This window comes from Hyposmocoma kahamanoa, unplaced genomic scaffold, assembly GCF_003589595.1.
Source record: "Hyposmocoma kahamanoa isolate Upper Pololo Valley unplaced genomic scaffold, ASM358959v1 62, whole genome shotgun sequence".
NCBI classification, from domain to species: Eukaryota; Metazoa; Arthropoda; class Insecta; order Lepidoptera; family Cosmopterigidae; genus Hyposmocoma; species Hyposmocoma kahamanoa.
Window position 1 is genome coordinate 21,430,431 of NW_020653850.1, and position 27,667 is coordinate 21,458,097.

Here is a 27,667-nt window from a genome sequence, read left to right on the forward strand (position 1 = left end):
AGCAATATAACATTCACACATTAGCTACAGCGTGTATGATCTTCTCGAAAGTAGATATGCCTTTTAAGAAGACGTCGATTTTAAGACTCTCATTGTGCTGATGTAGTTCAGGTTCGGTGAGGGTAATGGGTGTGAAGCCAAGAGCGAAGATGCCCATATCTCTGACGTAGCGACTATCGGTACCTCCGGGGAATGTGAGAATTTTTATTGAAAGTTTCCTGGAAATTGAAAAAAAAAAAAGATTCTTTAGTTCTTGATATGTGAACTACTACAGCACCAGTAGAACTACTTTTGAAAGAGTTCGTCTAGGGGAGTACTTCTACCTCAACATTTCTGCCGCCAAACCATAACATTAAAGCGTTCCGGTTTTGAAGGGTAACGGTGCTGGTGAAATTACAGGCACATGGAACTTGTCAACTTTATGTTTTAGGGTGACAGGCGCTGTGGCAATACCTCACAGATATTTGAGATTTAAGGCTTCGAATCTATTTATTTATTTATTCACGGAAAACCGGCAGCTTCTTACATTTAATGAAAACAGGAAAAGAAACGCACAGCCAATTACAGGTTTCCACCTATAGCTTCAGAGAAATCCCACACGAGCTTTAAACAAACGAAAAATAAGCAGTATTTCTTAACAACATGCATTTACATAAATATAACAACACAATAGCTGCGCTAATTACAAATTATTCAATAAAATTAAATGGAATGTTCGTGAGTTTACGCTTTACCGCATCAACATTACAATTGAACATATCAACATCTAGGTCACGATTGCTCAGCACTATCCAAGCTCTCGCTAGCTTTACATAGAAAACTATAATAACTTGATATCATAAATCAAATGTTTAACTTTATCATCAGAAGTTATAAAACTTTAAGCACTTACGAATGGAAGACGACCTTGCCTAAATATTGTAAATAAAGATATACATATATTATCTGTAAACAAATGAAAGTTGAAAGGAAATTAATGAGCTTTTAATTAAAACTCACAAGTCGTCTGTAGCCGACTTGAAAGCAAGCCAGTAGGGGTTAGTAGCATCCAGCGGAGTTAGCGGCACGTAGTGCTCCTTTTGGTCAAAGGTGTAAGTCACATTGTCGCCTGCTTCACTGCACCAGCGCTTTATCTAAAATCATTACAATCTTTATATATAATACTGACTGAACTTTTATTAAAAGAAATCCACGAGCAGTGTGGATATACTAAAGGGTATTTATAATACTACAGTTTTACATACCATACATTTTGTGCAACGTATTTACGTACTTGCGCTCTGAGCAAAGAAGATGGAAGCGAGCGCCCATAAACACGCATATGGCGCGTTTACACTATAATTCATATCACAAACATGGGTACGGTGATGTTTGAGAATTGAAGTTTCTAGAGCTAACCAGAAAGTATTGTGTAACATTGTACTTCGGTACGTTCTCATTCATACTCCTTTCTAGAGAACTTAATCTTTACCATATCCTCAAACTCCTTGTGGTCGACAGACAAAGCCAATCGCAGATCAAAGGTGGCTGTAAACTTCTCCGGTACCACGTTGCTCTGAATACCACCCTGAAATTCAAAGCCGATCGCTTATATTTTGAACGGAATGCGTAACATGCGGTACAGTATTTCATAAAATACCTAAACGTTTGATCAAGAAGTAACTAACTATATCAATAAAAAGTTTTTATAATTTAGTAACGTCGCTGGGGGAAGATAGTGCGATTAGTGTGAATTCGCACCATACAGCATTCGCACTTAAACTAAGTTTTTGACATACGTTTACTTATTTTAAGTATAAATATTACATTTTTGCTCCTAGTATTCACTAAGGATGAAATTAAACAGTCTACCTTTATTTCAAGAATTGCCTATAACAAATTTAAAGAAAGAAGGTTCCAAACACTAAATGGATCTTTTTAGACGAGCGTAGGCCGAGTAGAAAGATAAAATCCGTTGCTTACCGTATCACAGATTACTTAATTATTACCAAACTTGCAACAAGAAATCCTCGGGTAATATATAGGTCCCCGATTCTACGAACGTCTACTTATTTTTTTCCATCCTCTAAAATCTACCCACAAAACTGAACAGTGTTACAAACGACGAAACGTTTTATACCCGACTAAGAGTCGTATTCCATAACTCTACTCAATACTCAAGTCAGGACTTGAGTATTGCAGTGAGCACTGAAAATCATACTCCAGTCCTTGCCATTAGGGTCGTATTTCCAGTGCTTGAAATCATACTCAAGTCTGCTCAAAACCTGACTTGAGCATTGAGTAGAGTTCAGGAATACGACCCTCATACTCCTTTTATTGGTTAATGAATTCTACAGTGTCGATGAGTTTCTTTTGAAATAATTGTAATTTTGTTTTACTCGACTTCATTGTCTTTAGACAAGCAGTGGTTATACTGTACTTTATTTTATATTCATTTTTATAGTATGCGTTGATAACGATCATTATGCTTGACATTTTATTTTGGATTGTAATATTGTAACATTGATAACTTATATTCTAAATATTCTAAAAAAGAAAGCGAAATAAAGAGATTTCTTTGTTTTTCTGAGAACTTATATATCAATGCTTAAAGGTGGCGTAAAACCAAAAGCTTTTTATCAAACGTTGAAAATATGGGAAATCGTCTTACAAGAAGTTTATGGATCAGTATGTTGAAAGCGTCCCTTAGATATGTCTGTCAATAGCTTACGCTATTTATAGACGAGAAAAAATATATGCTTTCAAACGATTAGGTGGAATATTATTTATTTATTTAAACTTTATTGACCACAAGACATGATGGTACGAAAGGCGGACTTAATGCTAAAAGCATTCTCTACCAGTCAACCTTTAAGAAAAACGAAATTCACGAACGCGGCGAATTATTATATTAATAAATTATACTGATAATTATTACACAATATATTACGTGATTAATATATAATCCAAACATATATAAATATAACAAACGAACCTAATACATTCATACATACAACCTGCAACTTGTTCGTCCAGTCACTTAGTAATAATACTATAAAATAAATTATAAAAAAAGATATTGTTTAATCAGTTTTACGATTTAAAGTTTTAGAACATGTTGTATGCTGTAATTTTCAAGTTTAATTTGTTATATATTTTTTTATAATATCAAGTGACGGGCAGAACAAGTGGTGCACCTGATAGTAAGCTATACGCCTGTCCATAACAGTTGCAGTGCCACTCAGAGCTTTAAATCGCAAAGATCTTAGGGGTACTGCCACTACGTCTGTCACCCTGAGACAGTTGCAAGTCCCATGTGCCTGTAATTTCACCAGCACTCTTACCCTACAAAACCGGAACACTGTAATGTTAACTTTACGGCTTGGCGACAGAAATAGGTAAGGTGGCAGTACTTCCCTGGACGAACTCTTTCACAGAGAGCTTATACAGCTATTAAATTATGAACTATGAAATAATAATGTTTTGAATTTACGTCTAAAAGGTCCTTTTTCCTTTATGGTACGGAATCAGGTGACAGTGTAGGTCCCGGAGAGCAATTTTAATATATCACAACCATATCAGCTGAGGTAATGTGTAGTGTAATAAAAATAGTTCATGTTTTCTTACTGAGAGCATAGTTAAGTTAACGGTTGTGACGTCACCGATTGTGAGCGCTGGGTCGTTCTCCAGCTTCTTCTTCGACTCCTGACGAAGGTCCATGAACTTGTCGATTATGTATCGTACCTGCAAGTAGTAAAAGAAAAATACTATAAACATATTGGTAATACAACAGAACGGGAACACAAAACTTGTAATATTATTATAACCATATATTGTCACATAGTGTTGAGTAAAGTACGGTCCGCGGGCCAAGTTCAGCCCGCGAAGGGCTTTAATCCTGCCCGTAAATATCCCATCTTAAGTAGGAGTATATGGAACTCGGAAAATCATTTCGCCAGTCTCGTTTGTCTCGAGACATGAAATAACATATATGTATGTTAACACACACAAAATAACTTAACACTATACAATAGTAAATTAAAAATATTAAAAAAGTACATTTTTTTTTAAATTCTGGCACCTTGTGATTTTTTGTTTTCTGGCCCCCATTATTATTATTATTATTATTAGTATACATATGACAAAAAAAGTGCATAAATTGTTGATGTCAGAAGTGGGATTCGAACCCACGCCCACAGAAGTGGACTGCGACCTGAACGCAGCGCCTTAGACCGCTCGGCCATCCTGACTTAACGTACAGTGGCGAAATTATGCATCGCTTTTCTGAAATTACTATCTATACTACTATTGCTTATACACTGTGACATTTTTATATATAGCTAATAAAAGTGTTGAATAGAATAAAAAATGGTAAATATATATAACATCGAGTATATAACCAGATATAGAGACGAAATGTCATTTAATTTGTTTGAAAACTATTCTGCTATATCATTACTGTGACAACTGCACCCCGATAGGCCATCCCGAGTTTGAAACAATTGACGGGTGTCGTCAATGGGTGTCGTCAACTGTTTCACTTCAAATCGACCAGTTAACTTGAGCTTTGCTACAATGGACGAATATTGCAAAATTACATATTTAATATTTAATTACCGATGAAATGTGATTCCGTTTGTTTTGTAATTAGATGTTTTGCTGGTTTTCGCACACCACCAAAGAGAACACGGCATTGTTAGAGATATTATCTTTATTACAATAAATACAGAATATTTTTTGGAATATACGGAGACGTACACACAGGTCAGTAGTTGGCCTGTCTATATTTCAGTGCAAACGAGAGTTGATATTTATAAGAGCTGTATCGCTAATGTGTTACCAGGAATATATTGCCCTTATTTCGTCTCTATTTCTGGTTATACACTCGATGATATATAAGTATATTAACATAAATGCTAGTGTGTAGTGTTAAAAATGTATAATACAGAAAAAATGCAGTGTGGCCTTTTTTAATTCTTTTTAATGTTTTGCTAACTAAGATTTATAATTATATCAAATGCTGCCCGGAAGGCCAGCAAAGTTTTCTTTTTAGGTACCTAAACCTATTGTACCTATTATTTCGGCGGTAAGTAGTTGCCAGCCTACTATCATATATTCTTCAACAACGTGAATAAAATAAAATAAAATAAAAGTAAATAAAAATAAAATAATATTCTACCTAAAATAATATTCTAATAAAATAAAATAATAGGCGATTGCTTTAATAAACAACGTGTAGAGGGTATTAATACTACAACAACTACAGGCGACTCTTTTCTAAACTGCCGCCATTTTTTTTATAATATCAAACGTTGTGAAAACTATTTTGTAAATAAATTTTACAGGGAAGAGCGTTCCAATGATCTTGGTTCTTCCTAGATAAACAAATGACAATCGTTACATAATTTAAAAGTGTATTGCATGATTTAAAAATATATACGTATGTTTTATCTGTGAATGTGACCTCGCAGGCAAACCACATTGCCCGGTCGGCCTAGGTGATAAACATAGGAGACATAATCAACACTTATTACACACCAACTGCCATATCTAAATGACCTGTTAAATGAAGTTTGAAAATTTTTGATTATTGATCAGTGATCAGTGCCCTTAGAAAACGTAATAAATATGACACCAAAATTAGTGGAATGTATTCAATGTGGGTACTTTTAACGCCCACACTTATAGCCCGCACTAAGGAAACTGTATCGCGGGTGCCATAGACGCACACATAGACAACCACAAATCACACCCAAACTCACGATAGAAATAAAAGGCCATACAAATATTTCTCCCGGCTCGGGAATCGCATTCGGGACCTCTGCGTGGCAGACCAGGTCCGTAAACCGACGAATTATCTTTCTGCACTGCCTACTATCGGAAGAATTCTTTTTCAAATCGTGGCGAATTCAAGTCTGAGTTACCGAGTTGCTAAAAGATGAAATTGACTTAAATGCAACGTAAGGGAGGACTTTAATGGCACGAAAATTTATGATTGCTGTTCCGCCAGTGTGGCATACAATGTTTGTCATCATCGCATTTGCGATGCGAGGAAAAAAATGAAAATTAGACTAATAATCTTTATGTTACATCATATTTACAAATTTTTATTTCTCAGAAAAAAATCTTATATAAAGAATAATATATATTAATTACGACTATTGTAAGCTAAAATACGTGTGGCGCACTTTAAGTTTCCGGAATGAACAAGACAAAAATACTATACATGGTCAGAAATGAATTCATTGTTTCTCAAAATATTCTCCGTTAACGTTAATGCACTTTTTCATACGAATGAACCAATTTTGAAAACATTTATACCACTCTTCCGAGACAATCTCTGAAACTTTTTTTTTCATACTCTTCGACAGCCTCTTCAGGTGATGAAAATCGTTGACCACGTAACTGGTTCTTAATTTTTGGAAATAAATAAAAGTCACAATATGCCAGGTCGTCAGGGTGTGAGACATAGTAACGTCACCTGTTACTTACCCACACCAAATTTAACGCCCCTTCGTTGAACCTGGTAAGCATGGCTTTGCACCAAGTGACGTGATACGTTTTTAGCCTCAGTCAAATTGTGTGGGATCCACCGAGAGCACAGCTTTTTCATACCCAAATTTTTGTGTAGTATTGATTGTATTTGACTCATGCCTATGCCTAAAGATGCCCGAATCTCATGGTATGTCACATGCCTGTCTGTTTTGATCATACGGCGCACACCATCGATGTCTTTGTTGTTCACAGCAGTGGACGGGCGACCATTACGAAATTCGTTACTGAGATTCACACGTCTGCGTTTGAATTCTGAAAACCAGCTATAAATAGTCGTCTTGCATGGTGCTTTATCGCCAAAAGCAGTTGGAAGCCGAGCGAAGCTCCGCTGAGCTGTTAACCTTACACTTAAAGTCGTAGAAAATCATACTACGAAAATTTTCACGAGTTAAGTCCATGGTAGACAACCAACTTCTAAAATGACGCCACAATGTAAAAACAAGTGACAGTCAGATTAAATAAACTGTCTTACAGCCAAAGAGTTCCATTTTCAAATGTTGTGATTTCTTTGTAAATATTGTTTACGTAAGTGGCCAGTTCCGGAAACGTATGTGAGCCCTATGTATGACCAGAGTGTAGACTGAATAGTTATAATGTATGCATGAATTATATTTTATTACTTTTTCTATTTGTTTTCAATATATTTTCTATTTGTTTCATTGTAATTTTTATATATTTTATCTTATATTGTTGCTATTGCATGCTGTGATTTTCCTAAACTGTAGAGGCACTTACTTTATAAGTTTAAATGCTTCACTTTATAATGCGTAGTGTTTTCTATGTGGAATATCTTGAATAAATAAATGAACATTTTTTAAGCATTAATTTTTTTTTCATAGGAAATGAAACTATTTTTCCGGATTTAAATCGTGTATATTTGTTTTTTCAAACAAACCGACGTTTCGGGCCCTTTACAGGTCCCATGGTCACGGTTGACTGAGGTGGTACAGTCTTCAATCAGTTATGTCTAATATTAATGCAAACCACCCTATTTTTTCATTATAGTTACAATAGTTATTAATTAAATACCTTATTTTTAATTTTACAAAGAAAACATTCCAATTTACGCTACATTAAGTTTTACAAATTATTTTATTGAATGAATTTTTATTAAGTTTAATTTATTATTAATTATTAATAGAAATTAGAACAAACTAAAATATATTAATTAGTACTGCAGTCTTATGTCTGTTTGGGATTTTTCATTAGAGGAAATACTGGATCCCAAACTGGTGGTACGGAGAAACCAACTTCCCTGTTGAAATTAGGATGTTTTTTAATTTCAATGGCTTCTCGCAGCATCCTGGGTAGATAACGGAATTTTTGCAAGGACTTGGGGTTTGTCAAACTTAATTGAATGTGTAGGTTTATCCATGACATGCTCGCAGACTGCAGACTTAATTACGCGACGGTGTCGGAATCCTTCATTCTAAAGACACATTTTTTTGAAAATTATGTATGTCATGGTATAATATGTGAGTATGTATGTTTTAAAAACTATTTATTCGTTTTGATAAATGAAGTCAAGAAGTCTACTGCTGTTTGAGGTAGCGGCGCGAATTTGGCGCAAGGCGAAGGCGGCAGTAGTCGAGCCGGATGTTTATCCGTGATTCTACGCCCGGCAGCGGCAGCAGGAATGTAGAAATAAAAAAAATCACTACCTACCGCCTTAGGGCCGTATAGTAAAAATACTGCCTAGATTTGCTACACGTTGCACTACTGCTTATGAGCTTGTGTGACGACAATAAAGTTTCGCATTTAATCGTCGTTAATATAATGTAAATACACCATTAGACATGCGTCATTAACACGATGGCTTATAGGCGCGGCAAACTCGATTTTCAAATTTATTCACTACATCTATAACTAGTATATCTTGTAACGGTTGGCCTGTATTTATTTTCGAACGTATTTAAATTACGTTTTTACGTTTCACCATCAATAAAGAGATTCCAAATTGGCCACCGCAAAGTTATAACGATTTCACGATCAAGTGACGGGACGAACGGGATGGTAAGCTACTGTGTCACAGTGTCACTGCCACCGCTTCAGTCAACCCGGGACACAAGTACGGCAAATTCCATGTGCTTGTAATTTCACCAGCACCCTTACCCTTCTAAACCGGAACGCAGTAATGTTCAGATTACTGCTTGGCGGTAGAAATAGGTAAGGTGGGAGTAATTCCCTGGACGAACTCTTTCACAAGGGGCTCTACTGCTACTAGATTTTGATTAGATTAAGTATCTTTTTGCAACTAACCACATAAATAACTTCACTCTAGGTTACTTCATACCCATCATCTTTATGAACAAATTATTCACAAAAAACAAAGCATTATGTATTCAGTGCGTGACAAATGGCAGTGACACTGGAATGAATATCAAACATCGTAAATAAAGTGAGTTTGTTCACGGAAATTTATAATTTACAACTTTTATCATTCGTCATTTCGTACAGTGTTGCTCTTAGTTTTTTTCTAATTAGAAAGCTAACGGGGTTTTCGTATTATGCTGTGTAATTTTCCTAACAAGATTGTGAATGTTGTTTAATTGTTACGTCAATATTTTACTTTATATTTTTATTTAACCGACTTCAAAAAAAAGAAGGAGGTTATACGTTCGGCTGCAAGTATGGTTTATGTATGTTATCCGATTTCTCCGTCAATTGTGGACTGATTTTGAAAATTCTTTTTTTGTTTGAAAGGATATACATACTCACTCTCGAGGTGATGATGCCGATGATGCTATTCCGAGTTAGTTTCGGCTATCACAAATTACTAATTATTTTCCGCGAATAAAAGTTTACTTTTTACTTGACACAATACATGTAATCAACAAATCACTGTCACCATGACAGCTAGAACAAAAGTATAAAATGTACAAAGGAGTCCGTAATAGTCCCATTGTCACCAATTGGTGACCATGGAAATCGAAAAAAGCCGATAAGCAAGTGTGTTTAAAAGTTTTAAAGGTAGCTACGTGCCTGAAAAGAAACATAAATAATATTATTCGATTTCTTTTTTTAATTTTTATTTATATGATTCCCGTTTCTTTACAGGCACGTAGCTACCAATTTATCGGAAAGACCATTTTCAACGTGAGCCATCTTTAAAAAAGATGACAATTAACTCATGAGCAAAGTTCAACATAGGCGGAATATATTTGACTTAAGTTTCAAGGAAACTAAACACATAAAGTAGGTAATACCTCCATCAAAAACCCCGGAATTACTGTACTGAATTTCGTTTTATATTTTTTATGTGTGATTAACATGTAGATTACTACTATCGTTTATTTACAGGAAAAAATTTGTAATTCTAAGTATCTCAATATAACGTGTATTCACAATAAGTTTGTAGAAACTTATTTCGTACAATAGACCTCTAAAAGCAATCTGCTCGTCATATAGTTGCCTAAAAAAAGGGTGAGATGGCGTTGACCCATTTTATCAAAATTCTGCATTGTGGAACACCGCAGTATTTGAGGGAAAATCTTTACAATTCGTGACTACCTCGATGGAATTTTAATTATGACAGAGTTTTCACTCCTACACGTACGTGCTTCTGGCGGAAAGCTCGTGTAGCGTCCCGGGCCGAAGTATGCGCACACCTGAGCGCCCTCAGGCCCTTACTTAATTTTTTAAACGGGTTAGGAGCCTTCAGCTCACCCTTTTGGCGCAGTAAAGGCCCACTGCGGCCAATTGCAAAATGTTCTTCATAAAAAAAAAACAAAATGCGAGAGAAACGTCGGTATTATCGATTTGTTTCTAAGATTTGAGTCCTTGTGGGAAGAATTACCTGGACCTATCTGATAGTTTAAATATTTAAACTTTTCGTATTGTACTACATAGTACGGCCAGTCGTTACCCCTATCCTCGCATTTTGAAGTAATACTTGGAGCAACCGTCTGGAAGTTTTTACTCCAATTTGACAAAGAACCCCCTATATACACTATATTGTTTAGTTTCTTTGCTTTTAATTTTTAATTATTCCAGGCTTTCAAACAGGTGTCATCCACTCTATGTGTATTACTTGATGTTTACGTAAATATACTCCGCCAGTTCCGATCTCTGCATGGGAACATTTCCACGAATTTTACTACCTCCCCATTTTTGTCATAACCGGTTGTAGAAGGTAATTAAAGCATGTATGACAAGAAATGGCATTATACAGTACAAATATTTATCATGCAGTCTGGCTGAGAGCCAGATCGCGGTGCAGTGATCATGTGCATGCTGCGGAACTTCATTATGCGCGGATATCCGATAAATGTATCCGGAATGCAGACCATTGTCCCTAAGTAATAATGTACATAGATTATATAACGTGGATTTTCCGTTACGGGTTGGATTTGTAGAATAGTTAGATTTTTTGTGTGTGCTAAGAATAATATTAGACTGGGGAGCAAAGCGGTTTATTTACGGCGACAGCACAATATTGAATAGAGCCAGAGTGGAATGAAAAAGTTTGTTTCATTTTGCCTTCTCAGAATAACGTACCCCTTCCTGCCGAGAGGGTTCTGTGATTACTTTTTATTAACCTTTTGAAACCTTTGTCGTGTGTCTGTTTGTATACCCATCTGTGGCGTCTTAGGTACTAAACAGACGAACTGATCTCAAAGCGGTTTTTCTATCAAGACCCGATGGAGGTAACTTATCACAAAGTCGAAAATTATTTTGTCCGAAAAACGTTTGTTCGAATTTCATTAGACTGAGAACCGAATTATAACGAAACAGTTGTTCTTTCAAGATATGTTGAATGTTTATCGCGATAATACGATTAAGTTCGGTTAGGTTAGGTTAAATTAGGTTTAAAAGAAAAAACATTTTCCTCTCAAAATTACTTTCGAGGTTATGAAATTTCGATCAAACGTTATTTCTGGAAAATGTCATTTCGGACCACTGATAGGTAACCCCGATGGGCCGAGGCTATGTTTGATGGACACCTGTTCAATTGTTTAAAGATCATCAACCCATTTTTCAGTTAATGTAGGGATCTCAGTCATACTATGAATATTTATTTTTAACCGACTTCAAAAAAGTAGGAGGTTCTCAATTCGACTGTATGTTCTTTTTTTTTATATGTATGTTACGCGATAACTCCGGTATTTGTGAACCGATTTTCATGATTCTTTTTTTGTTGGAAAGGGGGTACTTCCATAGTGGTACCATTTCATTTTGAAGAAAATCATCCACCTCAAAGGGTGGCTGTTCACGCATGAAGATTCATTTTTATAAATAGCGCCTTACTTTAATTTAGGAGCAATTACTTTTAGCAATTATTTAGTTGATTTTGCCATTTCTCCAATTCAAGGCGTTTTTCTCTCGATATACTTTGAGTAGTGTCGTAGTGAGAACCTATTTTTATTATATCCAGTATCAAGTCCTGTATAGTGGCGAACTAGGGGATATTTCAATGAAACTTAGCAAATAGACGTAATTTCACGTACTTTTGAGGTCGGTTTTTTTAGTACTCTGTACTGAGATTATACTTCCACTGTCCGATGGAGAGGGACACACAGCGCGAAATATTGCTATTCTTGCATAGAGATCTTGCGCTTTATTTCGCTCTCACGATGCGCTGCTCTCACGCAAGCCGCGCCGTGTCGTGCTTGCCCTACTGAAGCTGCAATCAGAACCCCGATTCAGAGCTCTTCGATATTTTAACCGAATCGTTCGACTGGATATCGTTCTCGAATCGAAGGGCGCTTTCCGAGCCATTCAGGACATTCCGAGTTAAACGTTTGATTCGAATTCGATATCATTATCCAACAGCGTTTACGGAGTTAGTCGATGAAATAGATTATAAGAAAAATGAAAATCCTTTTAAGTCTTGCATTAAAATAAATTAATAAAATTGAAGAAAATCCAGACTTTATTTGAAATAACAAGAGATTTCCATATTATATTCTTGCTTTGTAAATATTAGGACGTTCGGTAACTTTCATTCGACAACTACATTCTGAATAACGTTTTTAGCCTTTGCCGGTCGAGAAGTTCTAGTAATCGAACGGGTGTGACATTATTTTTTTTACCGTTTTGAGACTTCTCAACTCGTCAAGTAATTACATCCTGGACAACCATCGGCGAGTACCTTACGCCGAATGACAAACCCTTTCTCCACGATGGCAAGCATTATAATGTATCTTATCGATACGATAAGAAGAACAGTCATTACAAGCGGTCTCGACTTGTTAGCTTACAGGTAGTGACTTAATGACTTTTTTTTTAATTCTTAATGAATAATGAGTTATGAATTTCAACCGCGAATTTTAAATCGAATGTGTGACAACAGCGTGCGACGAAAAAAGATTAAAAGAAGATTGCGCTAAAATAGAACTAGCAGGGCGGTCTGACGGCGGCTGTTTTTAAACCATCTCTATTTATTTTCCTCTAGTGTGTTATAATCAAGAGAAAAATTATTCCTATCTCGAGCGTTATATTGGATTCTAGCGTAGAATCCTTCGTACCGCCTCCTTGGAATCAATAGCGGACTTTCGCGGTAAATAACTATTTTGTTCTTAGGTTTTCGCGATTGTTACACATAGGAAATGAAACTATTTTTCCGGATTTAAATCGCGTATATTTGTTTTTTTAAACAAACCGACGTTTCAGGCCCTTTACAGGTCGTCGCGTAAACAAGTCTGCAGTCTGCGAGCATATCATGGATAAACCTACACATTCAATGAAGTTTGACAAACCCCAAGCCCTTGCAAAAGAAGTCCGTTATCTGCCTAGGATGCTGCGAGAGGCCATTGAAATTAAAAAACATCCTAATTTCAACAGGGAAGATGGTTTCTCCGTACCACCAGTTTGGGATCCAGTATTTCCTCTAATGAAAAATCCCAAACAGACATAAGACTGCAGTACTAATTAATATATTTTAGTTTGTTCTAATTTCTATTAATAATAAATTGAACTTAATAAAAATTCATGCAATAAAATAATTTGTAAAACTTAATGTAGCGTAAATTGGAATGTTTTCTTTGTAAAATTAAAAATAAGGTATTTAATTAATAACTATTGTAACTATAGTGGAAAAAATAGGGTGTTGCAGCAATATTAGACATAACTGGTTGAAGACTGTACCACCTCAGTCAACCGTGATCATGGGACCTGTAAAGGGCCCGAAACGTCGGTTTGTTTGAAAAAACAAATATACGCGATTTAAATCCGGAAAAATAGTTTCATTTCCTATAACTATTCTAGAGTTCTTGTTTCTTTCGCTTTGTATGTTCTCAATGTTGGTACCACTATCCATCATTTCAGATACTATCAGCTATATAGTTTATAGCCTAGCTTTAGCGAAATAAGAATGCAGAAGGATCGGTCCACAAGATTTGTTGTAAGAAATGTTAAAAGAGGAAAAGATAAGGTTGTAACAAATAAAATGCTATGAAGAAAACGTACAATTATTATAAGACACTTCCTATAAAAGTAACTAACACAATACTCACCCAAAAGGGCCTACTCGGGCTTACTTATACAACTTTTTTTTAATAGTAATCGACGTGAAGTTTAACAAAATAGACACGGGCATGGGCATGGACATTTATGGGCACGTCCTCGCGTTTCAAGAATTTTGATGACGACGGATAGAACAAACGTTAGAATAGTGAAGCAAAAGGAATTCAAGAACGAAAGAGAATGACAAAAAGGTGGAATGACTGTGAAGGAGGCCAGCATCAGGTATTTAGACATTAATGAAAGGAGCTGTAAGTGGTAGGACCAATTAGGGGAATGCACGTTCCTAAAATAGTAAGGGTACTCCCTTATTTGAGGCTCCAGATAATTAGCGTGGTTGTCTGCCAAATTATTAATAATAATATTAATAAGCATTTATTTCGGAATATTTTCCACAGTGTTAGTAACAAGTTCTCTTCGGACTCGTATTATTAGGCCTGAAAATGAAATAAAATGAAAGTGTAGAGCTGCACCCAATGTTGTAAAATCAGGATGTCCCACCGGTCTATGAACACACTTAGGAGTCCGTTGGTGCTACCGCTGACGCTAACTAGCATGGAGGCGCAGCGTCTTCTCATTATATGATGGAAGTCACCAGCGTGCGCCTCCGCAGACATCCCCGAAGCACTGCAACGCCACGGCAGCCCCAACAGAACTGAATGCGTTGTTATACTACATATTATTATTAGTACGGGTGACGACTGAGGAAACCAATCCCCCTAGACGGAACGTAACGGAAGTATGGGAATACACCGTTCTAAATAGGAAGCGACTCTGTGTGAAACCGCTGTCGTACATTACTATACTATACTAGCAATGAGCGATCTAAAGCGCAGTTCCAACTAAATAAAGAAGCAGTACTAGATGCGCCATAATGCAGAATGTGGGTTCCCATTAAAGTTCGAATCGTCATTCTTCGAGGGACAATCATAACACCGTGATGCAGAATTTGCTATATCGACGCTAATGTCAGCTAGCGGTGCGCGACGGAACTAATTTGTAGCACAATATGTGATTTTGTTACACTAATGAATATTTGGAAAATTTCGTTCATCGATTAGTGTGTGAGAATTTTGCAAAAGTCGCACAATCAAAGTTATTTGTATAAACGGCAACGCCGTGTTTAGAAGTTAGCGGTAATAAAAACTTGCCTTGTTTATTTATGTTCTAGAAACACGAAAACTTATGACAATGAGAAGCGCTACGCAGTCTGAATTAGAAATTAGTGATAATAATATTTTAACCTTCTATAATTAAATCTATGGATCCATTTCGTTCCGAATCCGAGACTATACAAATCTAGAAACCTCGGACTCACTTCGAATATCGCTTATACACCTAGAGATAAAATATCACCGTCATGGAAGCATAGCATAAGTGGAGTTACGTCAAACATGTTTGACATAACATTGCTCCATTAGATACAGAAAAATATAACCGACATCCTCTCCAATTCTTGGAACTCTATCTACAATATTAGTCGATAGAGTTACAACTTATTTTTAAGTCAAATTACTCCTTTTGCACATCAATAGCAATAATTTTCTTTTAATATTAGATACAATAATGAATTATACCATTTTGAAATCTACTTTAAACACACATTATTTTAGAATCGTTGACCACTCAGGTTATCATATTTTTTTTTATATCCAAGATGCCTTAAACTTTATGAAAAAAAGAATTTGCACTGAAAAATAAAATAAAACTTTTTTAAAATTTAAGTGCCATAGTTAGTCGTACTGTTTACTGCTTATCTATTAGCACAGTTAATGTAGAATATTATGACACCAAAAAACCAAAGGACTTTAACTTGTAGACGTGTTGTAAAAACGTAAAATAAGGTGAAAATAATTAAATTTAAAGGAAAAAAGTTATATGTTAGGTTAAGTTATATCATGGGATATATTTTTCTTTATATTTTTTTGAACGTTCGTAAGCTCTAATATAAGGCATTTCAGGCTTATCCACTGTTTACCGGACACCCTGTATATAACGATACATTTATAAATAAAAAAACATGAGTGTGACACAGAAAGATATTTTAAATATTTTAAACACTGACCGAACGCTTTAATTATGAAAGGCGAGTGCGTCCATCCGCGCTTTGCAACTCGAGTACATCGCGAGATTGTGCGAATGTGTGCGTGCGTATGTACATGGAGCGCGTTAGGCGTGCACACATACAAAGCCGCGCCGCTATGTATGCATGCGTGTTTGTATGTACTTACATTACTTGTCTTATTTATATTATGATTTTGACTTACCTTTTCGCCGCAGTTATCTGGTAGCAACAGAGACCCATGTCCAGATTTGCCCGGGCAGATTACGTTAACGTCTGAAACAAAAGTTTAAATTCATTGAAATGTCATGACAACCTTTAACTCTTACAGGATTTAAAGAATTGAAATCAGAGCTCAAAATATGATTACATATCTATACACGGTTATTTGTTAACAACCTCGCAGGACTGTATACCTACATCATAAGTAACAACTTTTGTTCCATGTCTTTTATTAAAAGACATGGAACAAATTCATCATTATTTTACTTTCATACAAAAATAAATATATTTAAATAGATTGCTCTAGAAGGTGATACCTCTGTGCAGGACAGAGGTGGGTGTCGTCGCGGAGGACGCTTGCACGTTTGAATTTATCTTACTGCCAAATATAAATCTAAAAAGTGTCAGGTAGTAGAAAGACAGATAGATATATTCAGCACAAATACAAACAGAAACAAAATCACATAGAACATACATTATTAATTTAATACACATTTATATAAAACACATACTGTGCTAAAAACAATTTAAAAACTATGTAAAAACATTATCCGGTGACGGCACGAACAAGTCGTGCGCCTGATGGTAAGCCACACGCCTGTCCATAACAGTTTCAGTGCCACTCAAAGCTTTAAATCGCAAAGATCTGAAGGACACTGCGCCCGTTACCCTGAGACATAAGTTGACAAGTCCCATGTACCTGTAATTTCACCAGCACCCTTACCCTTCCAAACCGGAACGTAGCAACGCTCATACTACTGCTTGGTGGGAGAAATAGCAGTTTACAATGAGCAGTAGCCATTAAATACAAATACTATGAGAATTAACAAAATTTTATGTATGACTCCAGTTTGTGCTGAAATGGCCCTGACTCAGCACAAATACTGTAGACCGTGAAAAGTCAAACAGCTGATTTTTTGCCAGTACCATATGGTGAGCGATCGCAACCCTGTAAGCCATGCCGCCAAATATAACAATATTATGTATCAAGTAAAAATGTAAAGCAAAATAATGTATGTAGTGTAAGTAATGCAAGTCATGTAAATAAGTAATATAAATAATAATGTAAGTTATTGTTACAACATAGATAATATTAAATTGTAACTATAGCTACCAAATGTTTATTCGGAAAATCAGATTTTTACATTTTTAGGTTTCTTGGTGTGAAACCCATCAATTAAGGAAATATGTATGACTAGCTATATACCTGTTCAGATAAAAGATGTTTTTTTTTATATATTCACGCTTTTATTATGAGTACAAGAAAAGCTTAAAAGTTTATTTTTGGTAAATTAATTATGTTTTGTAAAATGGTCACGGAACAAAAGGTTGTTGTTTATGATGTTAGTAATATAGTCCAGGGAGGTTGTCAGTATTTTCAAAATAATCCTGTATACTTAGAATAATAACGCATAGAAACCTAGTCCGCACACGCTAAGTGAGGCAAATTGAAGCGCGCCGAAAGGGCCTATACGAGCGGGCGGGCCTTCGGTGCTCAAGGTCAACTTGCACCGCGAACAGATCAAGAATTTTAGCTAAAAATGACGAAATGTGCGGTAAATGAGTGTAAAAATACGTCAGACAAACATAAAATAGATACTAACATCACATTCCCCAAGGAAGTAACGCGTTTCAACTTGTATTTTTATGTAAATATTCACTAAAACCGAAAATTAACCTACTACTAAAACTAGCCTACATGAATTTGATTTTTGCCTCACTTGTGACAGTTCGTTTGATATGAAACTATCATTCTATGCGTTATTATTCTAAGCCTGTATGGTAAAAAACACAAATTCATGTCAAGTATTACAAAATTATTTTATATTTTTGTTACAGAAAAGACGTGAATTTAAATGAAAGTAAATAAATTCCAAGTGCTACAAAAGGTGGAACTAATTTGCATAAGGGGTCTTGAAAATTTGTTTATCCCTTGCAAATTTTTCGACAGCTTTTAAAAGAAATGTTCGTATTCAGCACACAATTGTTTATTGTATTTATGAGTACATCGTTACAGAAAGGTATATTTTACATAGTTAATTCTTAAGAATACATTGTGTTGTACATGGACTAATAATAATCTCTCCTCTGAGAAGAATGGTTAAAACTGTAGTATATTCTATTACATTTATCATTCTCAATATTATTTAAAAAAAATTATATATAGTTCATTTGGCATCGCTGCAAAGATTCCGAGACAGCCCAGGTTTCGACGGAATCAAAGCCTTTTCATAGTCCACACAGGGACCGATTATACTCTTCTGACTTCTGTATAATCTGCCTCACTGTGTGTATGTGATCTATGGTGCCGTATCTCCGTCGAAATACGGCCTGCTCCGGTGGCTGAAACTTGTCGAGTCTTCTGGCGAGACGATTCGTAATGACTCTAAAAAACAGCTTATAGACGTGGCTCTGGAGTGAGTTCTCCCACATTAAATGACGGAGTTAAACAAGTTCTGTAGTACCTTGATGACTAGAACTCCTCCGAATATCAGAAGTTCTGAAGTAACTCCGTCTTCAACGGGGGCTTTTCCATTTTTGAGCTGTTTTAGAGCCAATTCGATCTCGTCTTGGCTGATATCTGGTAGGCCGTAAGCGAGCATCTCCGGCTTCGACGTTATAGTTCGACCATCGTGTGTTAATATAAGCCTTGCTCGTTCTAAGCTGCCGAGGGAACACTTTGGACCCTCGGTTTCGTTCTATTGTCTCCTCAATGAGGCGTGTACTGCAGTTCCGAAGGTCACGACGTACCATCTTCGCAATCTTCTTGTTGAGGTCTGATAGTCGTTTAGTCACTAACCGAAGAGTCTCATTCGAGAGTTTGAACTTCGTACCTGCACGCTGCAATCGACAAAATTTGATGCTCTCTGACCTCAATGTTTCAACCACGTTTTGCAGGGTCTCGTCGACGTCATCAGCGGGATCCTATTGAACGAATCTTTGCACGAGAAGTTTCTGAAATTTACCGACGCCCACCATGATCTGGAGTGTATTAGGCCGGAGCGTGGACTTCATCAAGCCGCGTCTTTCCAGTTTGAGATCGATATTCAGAGAGCCTCGTACGAGTCGGTGATCAGATCCTGTATTAAACCTGCTGCTCACGGAGATGTCTCTGAATATGTGTCGTTTATCCACCATGATGAAGTCAATCTCTACTTTCTTTGAGTCTTCTTCTTAAAGAACGAATTCATCAAGAAGAAGCGGTCCCTCTCGAGGAAGTTGATCAGCATCTGCCCCCTGTGATTCCTACTTCCAAAACCACGTAGGCCTATTCGAGATAAAGTCCCCCATAACAAAAGTGAAGTGGGCCTTGGTGGTGTTGTGTAAGACTTTTGATATATCCTCGTACATACCTTCCACTTCGTCATCTAAATGTATCGAAGTCGGCGTGTAGACCTGTACAATCTTCAAGCTATACTTTTTTGATAGCCGAAGTATAAGATACGCTACCCTGGTCGACACACTTAGAGATCTCCTCAACGTTGCTAGAGGAGGCCCTGAAGACAAGGAATCCTACGCCACCTTGGGATGGTTGATCACCTGATGGCCCGAGTTCAGGGTTATGGTATCCTCTCCCTCTCTTCGAACTTCGCATAGCCCTAGAACATGCCACCTTATGTTCTCTAGCGCCGCTTCCAACTGTGCTAGGTGCTCATTGAGCCTCAGAGTTTGTCTATTAAACGATGCCAGGGTCAGTTGTTTTAGATAGCCTGAGGTAGCCCGGGGATTCTTAGTACCATGGCCGCTATCGTGACCAGGAATAGCTAGGCGGCCGGGAACTGGGGGCCTTTCCTGTGTTGTTTATTCATTTGTGGGGTCTATGCCCATAATCTCCACGCTGGGCATGCGGGTTGAAGATCGCAGGGCACAGTGTTGCTGCCCGGTAGTGGCCAGTAATTTTTTTTTATGTGATTATGGGAATGCCTATACCACCATCGACCGGTTACCTGAGCCTCGTTAGGTACTACAGGATGTGATCCACGTGCAGGTGAGGTTGACATTAAGAGCTTAGGTGGTGATTGCTCCCTTACATCCCATGTGTAAACCGCTCTAAATAATGCCTATTCACTCTCTATGTGAAAAAGCCTAAGCTACAGTGTTCAGAGAATAAATCTGCAGTTAAGGAATTCCACCCCATATCTGTAAAATAATATGTGGAAGCGTAACGCTTCGTTCTAATCTTTGGAATATTCACTACAGCAACCGCAACTTACGTCGAGTTCCCTGATGATGGAAAGGGGAAGGCGGAAGTAAATCGTGCAATTCCCTCGTACACTCTCCGTGACATATTCTGTAGTATACCGGTAAGCAGGCAACTTTACGGCGGCGTTCGAAACTTTGCAACTTCACCTCACTTATTCCGAGTCACTAATCCAAGCCTCTTGGCATGTTTTTCAACTGAATCCAATGTAACCAGTTGGTATTTAGCGTTACCATCCCGTAAATGGCAGTAGTACATATGTACACGATTGGACTTGTACATGGCACTTCTAATTTTAACTGCATAAAACCTTCCACATAAAATTTTTGTTTCACGATTGTTTTAAACACCGCAAATGGCGAATTATGAACATAAACAACAACCCTGTCAAGAACAGACTGATGTACACCGTTCGTTTTTGAATGGTTTGTTGACTTAGTATTTAATCAATTTCATGATTTCAAATTCAACCCACAAAATTAAGATATTTTAAATTTGATGAACTGTTTATATGACATATTTGTTACTGTGCATGACAGTGTTAATGCACGTATGTTACTCCAACATAACTCAGTGATGTTAAAGCTATTAGACGTCTTAGTTCAATAAACTCTATCGTACGGTCCAGTGGTAATAGTCTCCTAGCAATGGGGTCTTTTTTGTTCATTACACTATTGCTCAAGCGTGGTTTTTACTTTAATATGTAATATGGTAGCTTGTAGGTAGTTTATAAAAACACGGGTATGATTACGATATTATAATTAATCTCGTAACCAACAAGTTCGTGAAAATGAGTAATCAAATAGTAATTGAAAAACTCTCCGGGGTGAGCAATTACACGACACGGAAATTAACCACCCATCGTTCTATAAAACATGAAAAATTGTTTTTATCAATAATATAGGTATACATTTTTTTTATGATACCAACGACACGCCTGTCCATAACAGTTATAATGCCACTAAGAGCGTTAAATCACAAATATCTGAAGGGCATTGCCACTGCGCTCGTCACTCTGAGACACAAGTTGGTAAGTCACACGTGCCTGTAATGTCAGCAGCACCCTTACCCTTCAAAACCGGAACGCAGTAATGGTCACATTACAGCTTGGCGGCAGAAATAGGTAACGTGGCAGTGCTTCCTTGGACGAACTCTTTCACAAGGAGCTCTATTTTGGACAAAAATTACTTTTAATTCATTCACGGACACCGCGAATACGGAATTAGGTATAATTCCATACTTATTACAAATTTCGATATATACGAAAAAGAAGCAACTCCATAACAATATCCAACTTGCAATTCTGTGGATTCTCGGCCTGGGAATTGAACCCGGGACCTCTGCGTGACAGACCAAGCCCTGTGCTCTCATTCTCCGTCCGACATTCGTCCGAAACAATTACTGTCAAATATATAAGGTTATAAGGCTATAAGGCTGTAAGGCTAAAAGGCTATAAGGCTATAAGGTTATAAGGCTATAAGGCCTAAATGCATGTTCCGCTTCAATTTTATGAAGGTCGATTCAAGTGCATTGGATGATTTTTTATCGATTTATTTCAATGCGTGTTTCAAGCTAAGCGATTGAATAAAATAGCAAATCAAATAGAATAAATAATTTTTGTAATAATGTCATTAAATTTGAAGAAAACTGGACTTACAACAAATATTTAGTTGTAATTAGTTTTTGCCCTCGATTCCGAGCGTGAATGGGTTTTAACTAAGGTAAACGATTCTTTTATATATCTAAACTGCTTCTGTGGCCGAACGACTACTATACTGGTCTGCCACGCAGAGGTGGCGGGTTCGATTCTCGGAGCGGGAGAGATATTTGTATGTCCTATTTATTTTTCTTGTGAGTTTGGGTATAAATTGTGGTTGTCTATGTGTGTGTCCATGGCACTCGCGACCCAGGGTTTCCCTAGTGTGGGGCTATGTTGAGTGTGTGTGTTATTATTACTATTATTATATTTTATGGGGAACTGTATGAGTTTTTGCAATAAGATTCCGGAGCATATATTAAGATTACCATTTCCTAAGTTTAAAACTTACATTAAAAGTATTTTAATTGAAAAGTCATATTACAAAATTGTGGACTACGTGTTAGATAAAGATGTATGGAAAGACACTCCGTCTAGATTCCATATGACTCAAAATGTATTCCATTTAAATTCAATGAAATCTGCTCAGTGAACGAGCAGTAAGTAGCTTAAAAAAATGACGTTTTCGAGTGTAAAAAATTTCACCTATGGAATTAATTATTATTTTTCTTTTACTTAACCCGATTTAAACTCGGCGTTAACAAAGCGCCGGGTTAAAACCCGAGCGCTTGCCTATCTCTGCTTCCAGCCAACCCCAGGCTGTGAGAGTAAAAGTCATAAGCGGACAAAACTGTGCAAGATAGAAAAACGGAAAAATGTTACAAATATAAACGAGTATTTTTAACCGACTTCAAAGAAGGAGGAGGTTATCAATTCGTCTGTATGTTTTTTTTTGTTGTATGTTACGCGATAACTCCGGTATTTGTGAATCGATTTTCATGATTCTTTTTTTGTTCGAAAGGGGGTACTTCCATAGTGGTTCTATTTCATTTTGAAGAAAATCGTCCACCTCGAAGGGTGGCTGTTCACGCATGAAGATTCATTTTTATAAATAGCGCCTAACTTTAATTTAGGAGCAATTACTTTAATGGTTGATTTTGCTATTTCTCCAATTCAAGGCGTTTTTCTCTCAATATACTTTGAGTAGTGAGAACCGATTTTTATTATCTCCAGTGTCAAGTCCTGTATAGTGTTATAGGGGATATTTCAATAACACTTGGCAAATAGACGTAATTCCACGTACTTTTGGGGTCGGTTTTTTTAGTACTCTGTACTGAGATTATAAATATTATTATTCTCGTTTGCTTATTATGACAATAAAAGAGGTTTTCATCGCAAAAGTGGTGTAACCCATTATTTTTTTCTACAAGATTACTTGTAATGATGCTAAAGTACATAATTATTTAATATTTGAATACTATTTCCATGTATAAAAAAATATATTCTCAATACTTACGCCAAATCGATCTCTCTCCATTGAAGACGAGGTACTCCTCTGTAGTACTAGCGTGCCCTTCATCCAAAGCGAAGCCAACATTCAGCTTCTTGAATCCATCGGTCTTTACAAACTCGCCCATGCCTTGGCGGCCGCCTACTTCCTCATCTGGATGGAACATCAGAAAATTATTATGTAAACAAAAACGATCTTATTCTTCCACAAAACGTTTACGTAGCAAGACAGATTAATCGCGCGTTGAAATCAATAAACTGCCTCCGTGGGCGAATGGTTACCATGCTGTTCTTCCACCTGCCCGGGTTTGATTCCCGGACCGGAAGAACTATTTGTATGGCCTACATTATTTTCTCTCAAGAGTTTGGGTGTAATTTATGGTTGTTTATGTGTGTGTCTATGGCACCCGCGATTCAGGGTTTTCCTAGTGCGGGGTTATGAGTGTGCGCGCGTTATTATTATTATTATTGGTCTGAAGGCCCAACATAAAACTATCAAAGTTAATTTATACAATTCAAACATTATTTGCGTAACTTGAACACTTATGGCACCCACGATAAAGGGTTTCCCTTGTGGGGCTATGAGTGTGTAAAACAAAAACTATAAGAAAGCGGAAGTGACTCATATTTTTCCACTAACCAGGAACAAAAGATAGATGCACAGTCCTCTTCAATCTGATACCCTGATTCTTAAGGCGACGAATAGCCTCTATGAACTGCACTCCCACTGACTTCATGTCCTGCACGCCGCGCCCATAGATTACGCCATCTTCGATCTCCGCTGCGAATGGCGGATGTTTCCAGCTTTTCTACACAAGATCGGAATAATAAAATTGAATAAGTATATACCGGCTTGCAATTATGGCAAAATTATGTATATTTCACGTAATATATACGTGAAATTTTATAACAGTCCTATTTAAGCATAAAAATTAACCCTTCGTTAACTGCCTCCGTGGCCGAGCGATTACCAATGTGGAGAGCCACGCAGAGGGTCGAACCCGGGCCGGGAGAAATATTTGTATGGCCTACATTTATTTCTATCGTGAGTTTGGGTGTAATTTGTGGTTGTCTATGTGTACATAGCACCAGCGATACAGGGTTTCCCTAGTGCGGGGCTATGAGTGTGTGCGTTATTGTTATTGTTGTTCTCTCCTGAAAATTTGTCATTTTGCAGATGTACTCTTATTACACTAAGGATGCGGTGGTTCTGTTCATATTGAGCAATGTAGCAATGCAATGTTACATTTTTAATTTTCGGCATGCTCACAAGATGACGCTCAATGAACTACAAAAGTTAACCGTCTAATACAACCCACAGAGTATGGTGAAGCAATATTTATTGGCAGTGTTAAATTAGTACTTGATAGCTGTTACTAAATTGTTAGAACTTTATAAAGAGAGTCATTACATTTATCGAGACTCAATCGCATTAGGCTGTGAGAAAAAACTTTTATGTCCATGTAGGCAATGGGAGCGAAAAAGACGTTGTGTCTTTTCGCATTAGCGCTCTTATTACACACAAAACTATTCCTAACCGGCACTAGCCATTAGCGCGCTTTACACAGACACTCTATCACGCGAGATACAGTAATCAAACAACGAAAGAAAAAGAAAAGACCGCGCGATTACGCTGTTCAGTCGCGCGTGCAATCGCACACTCCAACACGCGCCATTTTCACCCGGTCAATCCTGCGCTATTAGCCTTTACACAGACGCTCTTTACGTTGTAACAATAACGAACACGAGCAGTCACGCATGAAAGAACATTAGCCTAAAAAATTCAAATAGGCAATCGCACATGATTACGCGTGCTGGTTTTCCCACGCACAATTTTGATCACAGAGTCCCTGGAAGGGTGGCCGATTTTTTTTTATACAAATGTAAGTGCGCATTTGAGCTCCATCTCACCTGATGGAAAGTAACGATTAGGTCGACGATGGAGCATACACACCTAAATAATGCCTATTCACTCTCGCCTTGAAAAGACCCAAGTTATAACGTTCAGGGAACAAGTCTAGGCAGGGAATTTCACTCCATAGCCATTCGCATTATGAATGTGGAAGCATAACGCTCCATGCGAATCTTTGCAATATCCACAACGTAGGGGTGAAATCCAAGCCTACGTCCAGTCCTCCGATGATGGAAAGGGGAAGACGGAATTAAATCATGTAATTCCGTCACACACTCTCCGTGATATATCCTGTAAAATACCGATAAGCAGGCACCTATACCGCGGTGTTCAAGGCTCTGCCGTTTCGCCTCTACTAATTCCGAGTCACCAATAAGTATATCGCACGCTTGTTTATTGAATCCAAGGTGGCCAGTTGGTATGTAGCAGAGCCATCCCAAAAGTGGCAACAGTACTCCATACACGACCGGACTTGTGCTTGATACAGCTGCAACAACTGTCCCGGTGTGAAGTAACGCCAAACCCGAAAGTGTGGATGCCAAGCTTTCTGGTTGCATTTTTGGCTATGGATTCCTTGTATCTGCCGAAGTTCAGATTGGACGACAGATCCATTCCAAGTAGCTGGAGACGGTCGGCTATCGGTATGGATATATCACGAAAAGTCGGAGTCAGCTCAAAGGGACTCTGTTTTGTGGAGACGCCTCCCTAATGGTTACATTTTTAATGATTATATTCATCGTTTATGTTTTCATCTAAACTAGCATATTGTGAGTATTTTTATTTTTTAACTTAAAGCCAACAGTTACCTCAAAGACGGGCACAACGTCCATATGGGAATTAAGTAGGATACTTGGCAAAGTAGGCTCTTGTCCTTCCCATGTCATCACCAGAATAGGCTTCTTGGGCACCGGCTCAAATTCTTGCACTGACAGCCCAAGCTCATTGGCTTGCCCTCGGAGGTGCACCAAGCACTCATCTGGAACAATAGACTAATAATAAAACTCTCTATTTTCGACGAGTCCCATCACAAACTTTTTACCATCAGACGTAACTTCAGCGTGTGAAGTTGTGAAAATAGACGTTAATAATAATATATTTCTTAGATAATTAACTCCAACAGTGATTTATCAATTATTTACTCGTGTGGCTTTCAAATATCGTATGTTTAATGAGAGGTAATGTAAATATGTAAAATATCTATTGTCTTTTGATGTTTGAAAAAAATATATTTGTTGGACGCTGCTACAAATTTACGTCGTCTTATTTTGCAGACCTGTCATTCTAGTCATACAAAATTTTACGGAGTATAGTTCTGCCCTCCTTGTCATCTTAGCTCACGTAGCCGGGGCATCTTTTCATACTTCGGTTCACACCGCGAACTAAGCTAACAGGGCTAACTAAACTAACACAACGATCCCGTTAGCTATGTAAAATATGTCGCCCTTCTGCCGCCCTTCACCCCCGCACGTAACCATAGTCACTACTTACTTATTTTTTTTGCTTAGCTTTGGGTGCAACTACGTGAGCTAAGCTAGCTAGCTAGCTAGCTAATGCATTAGTTAGGTGAGCTTAACTAATGCATTTGCATTTTGGACAAGTTTCGAGACCTATACTTTCTTTTTTCTTTGAAAAATGTCAATTAGGAAGATGTTCATTAACGATAAAACTGAAACCAAATAAGATGTAAATAAATAAATATTAGACAATATCACATACGTTGCACTGATCCCAAAGTAAGTAGCTAAAGCACTTGTGTTATGGAAATCGGAAACAACAACGGTACCACGAACACCCAGATCCGAGACAATATAGAAAAGTTTTCAACACTGACACGGCTGGGGATCGAACTCGGGACCTCAGAGATCGCGACACCATGAAAAGCGGCGTGCGAGCCACTCTACCACCGAAGCCGTCAATGTAAAAAGCCGCTTAAAGAAGATTGTAGATCTTGTTTCACTGATTCCAGATAATTTAATAACTCTGTTTCACTACGAGGAGTAGTAGTGTTAAAACTGAACATCTTTCCTTTTCTCCGCATAGTAAGATATTATACATTTTGACAAAAGATATGAGATTATCCCAAAATCCTTGCTTAATGCCATTATGTATTTGCCTTACCGTAATTAATATTAGGATGAACACTTCGGATGCGAAGATAATTTTGTAAATTGGTCACAGCGGCATCGTCCATGGAGTTGGCAGTCATTTTGAATCCTTAATAAATAAAAA

The 27,667-nt window shown here is 37.3% G+C and overlaps 1 protein-coding gene and 1 non-coding gene across 2 annotated transcripts; both read right to left on the reverse strand.

Moving 5' to 3' along the window:
- LOC113229604 (aminoacylase-1-like) lies at nt 1-27,662 on the reverse strand. The gene is made up of 9 exons (XM_026463264.1): nt 27,557-27,662; nt 26,245-26,414; nt 24,167-24,335; nt 23,534-23,680; nt 16,263-16,333; nt 3,607-3,723; nt 1,472-1,567; nt 1,000-1,133; nt 1-218 (listed from the first exon to the last, which is right to left on the reverse strand). The coding sequence occupies exons 1-9, from the start codon at nt 27,642-27,644 to the stop codon at nt 14-16; spliced, it is 1,197 nt and encodes a 398-aa protein (XP_026319049.1). The 5' UTR covers nt 27,645-27,662; the 3' UTR covers nt 1-13.
- Nucleotides 4,146-4,229, reverse strand: Trnal-cag. Its single transcript has one exon. It is a non-coding gene; the product is annotated as a tRNA-Leu (tRNA).
- Nucleotides 27,663-27,667: the final 5 nt, after the last annotated feature.